The sequence below is a fragment of the Vigna unguiculata genome, chromosome 10, assembly GCF_004118075.2.
Source record: "Vigna unguiculata cultivar IT97K-499-35 chromosome 10, ASM411807v1, whole genome shotgun sequence".
Lineage (NCBI taxonomy): Eukaryota > Viridiplantae > Streptophyta > Magnoliopsida > Fabales > Fabaceae > Vigna > Vigna unguiculata.
This window is the reverse complement of record NC_040288.1, coordinates 22,719,337-22,731,827: the sequence shown is the minus strand read 5'-3', so window position 1 is coordinate 22,731,827 and position 12,491 is coordinate 22,719,337. Positions and strand designations below refer to the sequence as shown.

At 32.0% G+C, this 12,491-nt stretch overlaps 1 protein-coding gene across 1 annotated transcript; it reads left to right on the top strand.

The window, feature by feature from the left end:
- Positions 1-4,742: 4,742 nt before the first annotated feature.
- On the top strand, positions 4,743-9,429 carry LOC114166665 (receptor-like protein 9b). The gene is made up of 4 exons (XM_028051428.1): positions 4,743-5,238; positions 5,345-5,419; positions 6,819-6,887; positions 7,153-9,429. Exons 1-4 carry the CDS (start codon positions 4,875-4,877, stop codon positions 9,330-9,332), a joined length of 2,688 nt encoding a protein of 895 aa, XP_027907229.1. The 5' UTR covers positions 4,743-4,874; the 3' UTR covers positions 9,333-9,429.
- Positions 9,430-12,491: the final 3,062 nt, after the last annotated feature.

The window sequence follows — 12,491 nt, the reverse complement described above, 5'->3', positions numbered from 1 at the left end:
TATTTTTTATGTCTCACATTTGTATATTTTCCTTTCACATGATAATGTTTAACGCTCTCATATTTATTCAGTAGCATAAACCTTTCATTTACTAGATAATATAAAAAATTTATCATCTTTAGTGTATTATTATTATTATTAATCTTTGTTTCATCTAAAGAACTCTTTTGTTTTGCTGAAACAATTTTCGTTATTTCTTAACCATTGACTATGTTGATATTTGAAAAAAATTGTTAGATCTCTAAGGTATTTTTCATCTTATCATACCCTTAATTATACATTTATTTTTCTTTGTCCGATTTCATTCAATTGTCTATCAAATTGTTTTTAAGACACACATTTAATAATTTTATAATAATTTTATTTGTTATTTATTTTTATCATGCAAAATACTATTTTGATATACTTTATATAATTATTTTTTATTTTCAAACTCATTATCATACTATAATTTTCTTACTATAATTGTATAAATAAATTTTATTTACTATAATTTAAAATTTAATTAATTGGTATTTTATTTACTATAGATCTTGTATTTTATTTACTCAGTATTCTAATTTAAAATGTATACAATTATAATTTCTTTCTAAATATTTGATATTAAAGAACAACCATTCTCTTAATATTGAATATTTGATAATATTATGTTTTCTTTATCGTAATATTTTTATTATTTTATAAATATTAGTTAATTCATTACAAGAAAAGCTTCCTATCTAAACCCATTCAAAGTCATAAAACTGACGCAACTATGTCCGCTTTAGTGGGTTGTAGTATCCGAACGACGGTTAGGCCAACATATGACCCACACTACATTAATTTATGTTTTAAAATTAAGGGTTAAATATGCTTTTGGTCCCTCAAGTTTCAATCAATTTTGGAATTAGTCCCTCTTCAAAACTTGATATCAATTTAGTCCTTCATCTTTAGAAATGTGTGTATTTAGTCTTTCTTATCAAATTTTGTTAAGTTTATTTAACATTTTAAATGCATTTTATGATAATATTTAAGTTAACATTAAAGCGAAAGTGTGTCAAATGGTATAAACAATTCAAATACTATCATGAAATACGCTTGATACGTCAGATAAACTTAACAAAATTTGGTAAGAAAGATTAAATTCATACATTTCTAAAAATGAAGAACTAAATTAGTATTAAATTTTGAAAAAGAACTAATTTCAAAATTCACTGAAATTTGAGGGACTAAAAATATATTTAACCCTAAAATTAATGACATAAATAGAGTCAGTCCAACCGTTGCTTACTATTTTTTTTTAAATAATATATCGTGAAACGTCTGTCAACACTGTTGTAGGATTATAAAACCTTTTATTAAAAGCTTTGGTTACTTGAACAATGACAATAAATTCATCCCTCCTATTATATTATCAAAGTTTTACTAGTATCTTCCATGGGTCCAGCTCACAGTGGCAGGAGCTATTTTCCAATGCAGTGCTGCTTCATTATGTCATAAATAAATAAATATCCTTCATGTACTACCATAAACATAAATGAATACAAATCATATTTTAATTAACAAAAATGAATCTAACTCATAAAAATCAAACTCCTACTTTTAGAAACATATAAATTCTAATTTTGCTGCCTATTTAAAAGATAAAAATAATAAATAATGGGTTAAGTATAAAATATATTTGTCTAAAAAATAAAATTTTAAAGAAAATGAAGTGAATGTTTATGACTAAGACTTTATGAGAAAACCAACCATTTGCTTCAACGTTTCCCAGGCTTTGAACAAGTTTTGTACTCTGCAATGCGGAATGGAAGCCCCAAGGTCTCAACATCATTGCTAGCCTTGAGCCGCCAAATAAATTAAGACCTCTTAGGCGCACCACTTTGTTCACCGTCTTGGTAGTCTTGACCGGTGCGCTCACGATGGCTTATCGGTGATGTTCTGAGGACCCAAAACATTTGTGGCCATGGCCATTTGATTCTCACCGCTACCCACTAAATAATGTTTATCAACTAAACCTGCAAATGCATAACATATCACTACTTGACGAGTGAACAGTAAGGATTGCAGCTGCCAATACAACTTCACCTCGACACCAAAAACTTGTACTTCACTTAAGACCAATTGATTCGATTCAAAACACAAACTAATTCCAGTCATAAAATTATGTCAAAATCAAATAATATAGAAATTTCAAATTTACAATATGGCACAACTCACCTTTAGGTCGAAGGTTTCAACTCCCGGAAGTACAATTTTCAATGTCAAATTCAGTCACTGTCTCCTCATCAACATTGTCACATTCTCGATCTAGCTCGTTAAGCTTCACCTGCTCATCTTTCAAAGACATTTAAAGCCTCCAAGAAAAGCCTGAATCCGAGCTCGTTGCTCCCAAATCTTCGTCACTCGTCTACTGTGTGCAGATCTCCATCGCCCTCACGTACTACCGTCCCCACCGCTCTCCCGACCGGCCTTAAACAAAGGCATGGTCGTCTACTTTAGCGGCTTTTGCACCTTCGCCTCTCAACACCACGTTACCACGAAATGATAATCTGCTTCAGGCTTTTGCACAGGGGAGGAAAAGATAAATGGGGAATTGTTCCAGTCTAGAATTGGGGACCGAACCAGAACTGAGAATCAACTCTGCCGTAAAAGAATCTTTTCTCTTTCACCCGTCTCTTATGTATATATAGGGTCTTTCAGTTTTAAAACTACTATCTTACTGCTAGATCTTTAGCTAACCAACCTACTCACTTCTCCATTATTCTCTCTTGAAATCTTGCATGAGGGGGTGGTTATTCCTAAAATCCAGGGATATTTGCTCATCACCTCGGCCACCTCAGCCCAAATGCTCGTCACCTCGGCCACATCCACCCAAATGATTGTCACCTCGGTCACATCAGCCTAAATGATCGTCACCTCGGCCACATCAGCCTAAATGATCGTCACCTCGGCACATCAGCCTAAATGATCGTCACCTCGGCCACCTCAGTCCAAATGCTCATCACCTCGGCCACCTTGGCCTAAATGCTCGTAACCTCGGCCACCTCAGCCCAAATGCTCATCACCTCGGCCTGTGACTGAAACTCGTTGTTTTATGATAAATATTTATCAAGTCGGAATCCAAATGAGCATGTTGAGGTCGGCCATTCCCTGACCATTCCCTGGACGATACAGAAATGTTTCCTACCTAACTTTACTTCACATCAAACAAAACCCTGATTCATTATTGTTTTAATATTAGTGTCGTATCAACTTCAACCACGCTCAATCGATTAACTTATTATTTTTTCATTTTCAATTTTATTTTTTCCATTTGTGTCGGTCAATGGAAGCCTTCCTTTTAAATATTTAAACAAGAGTTAACTTTACTATCACAAAAATTTATTTATTTATTTTCTTAATCTTATGCAGTCTGTAGCCTCCTATGAATGTTGGCGTAGCTGACACTACCTTACTGAATTTATTATTGTAGTCTAACCCACTCTAACATGGACTCTAATAGTGTCCCATTCATCAACGAACACAGTATTTTCGACTCTAATATCTTGTATTCTTGTAGTGATTAATATTGAAAAAGTAAGAAAATGGGTACAGGTATGGCTACATGTATATACCCATTATTCGATGAAGATGAGAACGAGACAGAAGTTTGATACCGGTTGAGTTTGGGTACGAGGATGAAGATAAATTTTTTCTATAATGATAAGTATGGGATAACGAAACTTATCCCCATCTCGCCTTGTTGTCACAAAGTTGAAATCAATTCTATTAGCGTCTAACATTAAGTGACACTAATACAATTATTTATTTATTATAAAAGCTAAAAATAATTTTACACATTTAATTTTTTTTAAAATAAAAATTAATCTTTTGAGTTATATTAGTTTCACCTAAGTTGACTCTATCAACGTCTGCCATTAAGTTAACTCTGCCATTAAGTTAACTCAATTAGTATCGCCAACCCTGTACGGACACCAACACTAGTATTTATTTAGTAGGAACAACTAAAAATATTGATATGTGTTTTAATTTTCTTAAAAAGATAAATTTATGTCGAATATATGTCGTGGTAATTTAATTGAAGGTCATAAAACCATTGCATGATATTAGGATCAAAGAGAGGATGAGTACGTCACCTCAATTTGTTAGAACTTGAGTAGATTGTTATATTTTTATCGTCACTGTGTTTATGAATCCTTGTTCTGTACCCTTTCATAACCTTCCTTTTATGTGTTTTTGTAAAGTGTTTGTACAAATCAAGTGTTCTCCTTTAATATATTCTTTACTCTTGATAAAACAAAAATATAACTATGTTTAAGTAATTTATTTCACGAATATTAGAAGAAAAAAAACGTTTATTTGTGTGTAAATTAAGGATTAAGAATAATTTTTTACATTAGATGGATGCGTTCAGTTCTTTTGATGACAGCATGGAAGAAGTATAGTACATAGTGGTGGTATTAAATTTAGTAAAAAAAGAAGAAGAAAGCAGCAAATTGGAAGATGATGAGTACATACGGATTGGACTCTAAAGTGAGATAGGATGTGACTTAATTTGGTTGGCAGCACCTTCGTTTGACAAAGGAAAAAACTTTGTCCCACCCCTCTCATTAATTTCAAACTTCTTTTTGAAATCCTTTGTCCCACTCCTCTCATTAATTTCAATCTTCTTTTTGAAATCCTCTTGTGATTGGAAATTAGTAATGAACAAACACGCTCCAAGTTCTTTAATGCTACAATCACGGTCAAGTGAATCTCACGGCAAAGACTTCTTAAAAATTTGAAATGGAAACAGAAACTCTCCTGAATTTTTCTATGTTCAACTTTCGCAGTTTTGTATCGTATATTTATTGGTAAGAAGTGGAAGGAAATGAGTTGATAGTTGCTTAAAAATGAGGTTGGGTGTGATAGTGAGTTTGTTGTTGTATTGTGTGGCAGTTTTAGAGAGTGATGGGTGCTTGGAGAATGAGAGAATTGGTCTACTTCAAATCAAGAGCTATATCTTATCTCTAGGTCGTGAAGAGTGGAATGAGTTGGAATTGGATTCATGGGTTGAAAATAGAAGTAGTGATTGTTGTGTTTGGAACAGAGTCAAATGTTCCAATATCTCAACTCAACAACATGTAACACACTTGTTTCTGGACAGTCTCAATTCAAGAGGTTCTCATTTGATAAACGGTTCATTGTATAGTCCTTTTCAAGAATTGCTCAGCCTTGACTTGTCTAATAATGACTATGAAGGTTGGATTGGTAAAGGTTAGTTTCTCCTTCCTACTTCACTATTTCATCCAATTCCTTTTTCTACTTCAAATTTTGATTCAAGCAAAAAGTAGAATTTTGTAATGGATATGTTTCTTTGAAGGATTTCCAAGATTGATGAAGTTGGAGAACTTAAAACTTTCAGATAACACAATGAATGGTAATTTATCTGATATGGGTATGGACCTCTTTCTTCTTTTACTTTTTTATTTATAATCACAATCTTAAGTTCACATAATGGGAATGCTTTCTTCGTTCTTTTCACCAATATGGTGTAGTTTTAAACAAAAAAATTGGAAATGGACAAATTTTAAAAAGTTTAAGTATATAGATAAGTCATGCTTGCATGATACGTTTTTATTGTGACGAAGTCGTGTATGCATCATACAACTTCATACTTATTAAAGTTGAAGTTGTGTTCATTTTATACAACTTCTTTTGTTTTGTAATTTTTTTCTTAATTTGAACTGAACTCATGCAATAGTAGCACAATTCACTATAATCTGTTTTGAATTGAAGTTGTTCAAGTATGATACAACTTCAGTATAATTTTATTTAAATTGAAGTCATGCAAAATGAATATGATTTCGGTATAATTTCATTTGAACTGAAGTCATGCAATAATGATATGGTTTCAGCTGTTCTTATATTACACTTAAATTGTGTCACCCATACACAATTTAGTTCAAATTCGAAAAAAGAAAGAAATAGTAGAAACAATGTAAGACAAGTTGAAGAAGTCTGAAGTAGTGTCATGCATGCACGGCTACTCGACATTGAAGAAAACATGACTTACTCGTATGCATATAATTTTTAAAATTTACCTGTTTCCATATTTTTTGTTGAAAATTACACCTACATGTAAAAAAACCCCCCTTTTTTTTTTCAAATACATTTTATTGTATATATAAATTCACATTAGTATTCTAACATGAACCTTTGTTTAAGATTTAGATATACAAGTCCCTGTTTATATCAATCCAATGTTATAAACTGGAAAGTATTAATAAGGTAGTGACTAATTTTAGAATAAATAACTTTTTACCATAACATTTATCTAAAAAAAATGTTCAGAAAGTTTTATATCGATAAAATAAGAAATTTATGCAAACATCTCATTTTTACTTGCTAATTTGTTTATTTTAATTTGGTTTAATTATGTTTTTTCCCTAAAAATATGGGATAAATATTTTTTAGTTTCTTAAAATTTTTAAAAAATATTTTGCACTCTCAAATTTAATAAAATATGAATTTAATTCCTAAAGACTAAATTTCAAATTATTATAACTTGTTAGGATAGTAAATTAGTATATCGTTTTCTAGTATCTCATATTCAATGTTTAGGGATTACAAAAGAATTTTCCTAAATGTATTTGAATGCAGTTACAAAGCCAAATAAAAACATTACAAGCGTATTTGTTTTCCTAAAAAGTTAAACAAATGAGCTCAGTACTTTTTATTCACCATTACTTAAAATATATTAAAAAACTAAAATAATATAACAATTAAACTATTAATCTACATCAATTCTTTCATAAAAATCATTCTGTCTCTTAACAATATTTTTTCTATTGCAGATATTAAAAATTTGCAAAGGTTGAAGGTGTTAGACTTGGGTTCAAATAATTTATACGGCTCAATTGAAGGTAATATCATACAAGTATACAAAAATATACATACATATAAATGCTTCGTATATTATTATTTAGATAAGGTAAATTTGTGATATCTTATCTTGTAATCAACGTATAAATGTTTATAAAAGTGATAACTTAAAATAATAGTTCATGTTGTCGGTTAACCTTATAATGTTTCCTAACATTTAATGGTGTAATTATTTTTCCCTAGTTAAGGTCTATTTCTTATTATAAAACCTTAATAAAACAATGACTTTATTATTTTTTTTTGTAGGATTATGTGAAATTCAAGATCTTATAGAGTTAGGTCTCAACTCAAATAGGTTTAGCGGTCAAATTCCAGAGTGTCTAAGCATCTTCAGAAACCTGCAAGTTCTTGATCTTTCAAAAAATCAATTTAGAGGAAAATTTCCATCCTTCATTGGAAATATGTCATCCCTTTCATATTTGTCTCTTTTTGACAATAACTTACGAGGCTCATTTTCATTGAACATTTTGGCTAACCATTCAAAACTTCAAGTTCTATATATTTCTTCAACAAGTCCTAAAACACAAGTTGAGAGTGAAAATGAGCAATGGTTTCCAACATTTCAGTTAAAGTTTCTCATCCTTCGAAGTTGCAACTTAAATCTAGAAAAAGGAAGTGTTATTCCAAGTTTTCTCCAATATCAGAAAGAATTGCTCTACATCGACCTCTCTCAAAACAAATTGGTTGGAGCATTTCCAAATTGGTTGATTCAAAATAACTCAAGACTCAAATATTTCTTGGTTGCGAATAACTTATTTGAAGGAAACCTTCAATTGTCTTCCGTCAGAAAAAATATAACTTGGCTAGATATCTCAAACAACAATGTTTCTGGTTCTCTCTCAAAAGATATTGGTACATTCCTTCCTTTGGTTAGTACGTTAAATCTGTCAACAAACAACTTTGAAGGAAGTATACCTACTTCAATGGGTGAAATGAAACAACTTTCCTTCTTGGACTTGTCTCACAATCACTTCTCAGGTGAATTACCTTATCAATTAACAATCGGGTGCATTAGCCTTGAAGAATTGAGGCTTTCCAACAATCATTTCCGTGGGAATATTCCTAAATTTTCCAATTTTACAAAGTTGTCACAATTGTTTGTCAATAACAACAACCTCAATTGCACTCTAAAAGAAGTATTGGAAAATTTGAATGGTGAAGAATTAATGGCAGTAGACATATCCAACAATTCAATCTCAGGCTCAATTCCTAGTACAATTGCAAAGTGGTCACGTGTGTGGGTCCTTCTTATGGGAAATAATCAGTTGGAAGGTGAGATCCCCATTGAGTTCTCCAACCTTGTAATGCTTTTTGTGTTGGATCTTTCACAAAATAAATTATTTGGGTCAATCTCACTCCTTAATCCATCAATCTTGACGTTTTTGTATTTGCAAAAGAATGATTTCTCAGGCTCCATACCTCTCGGATTCTTTGAGAGCTCAAGCCTAACAACTCTAGACTTGAGGGATAATAATTTTTCTGGAAACATTCCTTACATGATTGAGAGACTGTCAAATTTACGAGTGCTTTTACTTGGAGGGAACAATTTTGTTGGTCACATCCCAATTCAATTATGCCAATTACCAAAAATCACCATTATAGATCTTTCACGCAATAAGCTCAAGGGTTCAATACCATCTTGCTTCAACAACATTTCATTTGGGATAAAAGAGAATTATGATTCTTCCGCCCAAACAGTTGCATTCTCAACCGTGTTGCTCAATTCACCGATAGAATCTGCGGTGAATGCTAGTGTGTCATTGTTTATGCCTTCAATTGATTATCAAAATGACGACATAAACGCTGCTGTTGAAGTTAGAACAAAGAATAATATTTACACTTACAAAGGCTTCATCCTTGAGAAAATGACTGGGTTGGATTTATCATGCAATATGTTAAGAGGTAGCATCCCTTTTCAAATTGGAGACATGCAAAAAGTTCGAGTCCTGAACCTATCTCATAATTACTTGTCTGGTTCTATTCCAAATACTTTTTCTAATCTTGCCCAAATTGAGAGCCTTGACCTGTCCTACAACAATCTCAGTGGTGAGATACCCTTTCAAATGGTCAAGTTGAACAACTTAGCAATCTTCAATGTGTCATTTAATAATCTTTCTGGAGTTGCCCCTAGTACTGGTCAATTTGGAACCTTTGTTGAAAACAGCTACCTAGGCAATCCTTTTCTTTGTGCTGAACTCCTAACGCATACGTGTGAAGCTTCACCTCCATCACAATTGAATCACATAGAAGGAAAGGAAACAATGATTGACATGGGAGCATTCTATTGGACTTTCATATCATCTTACATAGTAATACTGATGGGTTTCACAACAGTGCTTTGCATAAATGCTTCTTGGCGCATGACTTGGTTTTATTTCATTGCTAAGATTATACATACATGTTTTCCAACTCTCCCTTTGTATTGAAAAAGGTCCATTTGGAAGTTTCTAGTTCAATTTGCTATTTGTAAACTTGAAAGTGTTGCACGAATAAGAACAGAATCCACGTGACATTACTAAGAATTTGAATCATGTTTACATGTAATTAATGTTAAGAATTTGATGATGTTTCCATTTAATAACATGTTTATATATGTTCTATATTGAGTTTCATGATTATTTTACATTTTGATGCCTTGTTTATCATAACAAAGATTACAACAAAAATAATGAAATAATTTAAAATGTGTTTTGGAAATAAAATTACCTTTGATATATGTATCATAATATACACATATGGCATTGTCACAATATACATTATGATGACAAAAATCCTGTATACATGAGTATTGTTTGCACCTATCCTCCAATGTTGATAGATAATACTTAAGTTGATTGGATCTGAGTGTAAGTATGGATCTGAGTGTAAGTATGTGTAATATTTGGCTTTTTAAAACAGGTACAAGAATAAGTATGCAGTACCTATGTCGGGAACTCATCTTCATACTCATTTTCATTTTTAATTACTAAAACACTCTTAATTTATTTGCTATTCTATTATGAAATTTATACATTTATATTTTTTTATTTGTTATTTGATTTTGAAGAAAAGGATATGCATATATTTTTAACATTATATTCTTAATAATAACACAATTTTTACTTCAATTTTTTTTGGGAAATGATATTTCAACAAAATAATTTGACAAGATTTTGACAATACACGTGCGGGGTTGGTTTCTTTGAAAATTAAAAGAGAAAAGTTAATTGGAGAGAGAACGGGAGAAAGAGAGAAAGGGAAGAAGGAAAAAAGGGAGAAGTGAAACAAAGAGAGAGAGAAAGAAAGCAAGTGCATGTCGTCGGAGTAACCAGATTTAGAGACCCGTGTACATGAAGTTCTCGCCGGCAAAGATTTCGTCCTCACAATAGCCAAAATAAACAACTGTATGAAAAGTGGGGAGTTACTCATACGTATGTGGGGAGTTACGTCGGACTTTATGATTATTGGTTGCAGATTTTGATAAACTTCATTTAATTTTCCTATTTCAATCTTTCATTCACTCACTCACAAAGTCCTTTCCATCACTAAAAATGCATGCACTGAAGCAGCTAGTTTGTCTAACTGCACAATAAGCTTAAAAACGTAACTCAAACAAAAGTGGGGAATAAGTCATACGTATGTGGGGAGTTAAGTCAAACTTTGTTTTCAAACGTTGCAGATTTCAATATAGTTAATTTAAATTTCGTGTTTGGATCATTCATCATTCATTCACTGACAGACAAACTCCTTTCCATCATCCAATCCTTATTCAATGAATTGGGTGGTAGTCTAACCTCACAATAGCCAAAATAAACAACTGTATGAAAAGTGGGGAGTTACTCATACGTATGTGGGGACTTACGTCGGACTTTATGATTATTGGTTGCAGATTTTTATAAACTTTATTTAAATTTCCTATTTCGATCATTCATCATTCATTCACTCACTCACAAAGTCCTTTCCATCATTAAAACTGCATGCACTGAAGCGGCTGGTTTGTCTAACTGCACAACAGGCTAAAAACGCAACTCAAACAAAAGTGGGGAGTAAGTCATACGTATGTGGGGAGTTACGTCAAACTTTATTTTTAAAAGTTGCAGATTTCAATATAGTTAACTAAAATTTCGTGTTTGGATCATTCGTCATTCATTCACTCACACATAAATTCTTTTCCATCATTCAATCCTCATTCAATGAATTGGGTGGTAGTCTAACCTCACAATAGCCAAAATAAACAATTGTATGAAAAGTGGGGAGTTACTCATACGTATGTGGGGAGTTACGTCAGACTTTATGATTATTGGTTGTAGATTTTGATAAACTTTATTTAAATTTCCTATTTCGATCATTCATCATCCATTCACTCACTCATAAAGTCCTTTCCATCATTAAAACTGCATGCACTAAAGTGGCTAGTTTGTCTAACTGCACAATTAATAGGCTAAAAAAGCAACTGAAACACATGTGGGGAGTAAGTCATACGTATGTGGGGAGTAACGTCAAACTTTGTCATTATAGGTTGCAGATCAAATAAAGTTGTTGGTTGTCTTCAGTGGGGAGTGACAAATGCATTTGTGGGGAGTCACACATGAATATGTGGGGACTGATGTTGGTTATTATGTTTCGAGGGTTCAAATTTCTTTAATAGTTAATTTGAAATCGTATTTTCGTTCACTTTAATAACACACTTGAAATTATTTTCCATCATCAAATATGCATTGACTTAAGTGGTTGCTTTGTTCATTGCCAATTGGAAAAATAATCAGAACAATCACAAACTAGGGAGTCAACCACTTATTTGTAGGGAGCAGTGATGCAAATTCCTAATTGCACTTCCACTTGGTTACAAAATTTAAATATCATAACAGACATTATCATAACAGATATTGTCCTACATACAATTTCAATAAGGGATATTGTTCCTTGTTGTCGATGATGGAAGGTGGCCGTAGTTTCCACAAACCCACTCCCAACTCTGAATGCAACGGTCTGGATGAATGATAGTGTATGAGAATAGTGTGAGTGACCTCTGGTGTGGACAGCGAAATAGTTGCCGGCGAGAACTTCATGTACGTGGATTTTTGAATCTGATTACTCCGGCGACGGGCACTTGCTTTCTCTCTCTCTCTTTGTTTCACTTCTCCCTGTTTTCCTTTTTCCCTTTCTCTCTTTCTCCCTTTCTCTCTCCAATTAACTTTTCCCTTTTAGTTTTCAAAGAAACCAACCCCGCACGTGTATTGTCAAAATCTTGTCAAATTATTTTGTTGAAATATCATTTCCCATTTTTTTTATAGATATAGAAATGAGTATAGTGATTATAGAAATAGAAAATAGACACAAATTTCGTTACAATAAAATCATAACAGAAGAGTATACTGGTACGCTTGAATAAGCTCCTCTAAATTTGTAATAAGTTATAATATATATATATATATATATATATATATATATATATATATATATATATATATATATATATATATATATATATATATAAGTTACTATAATGTTAATCACTGTTATCTCTAGCTAAAATTACAAATACACAAGTAAGGATGGTAAATAAACTTGCCTTTGTGGGTATTGCTGAACCCGTTTCTGTTTCG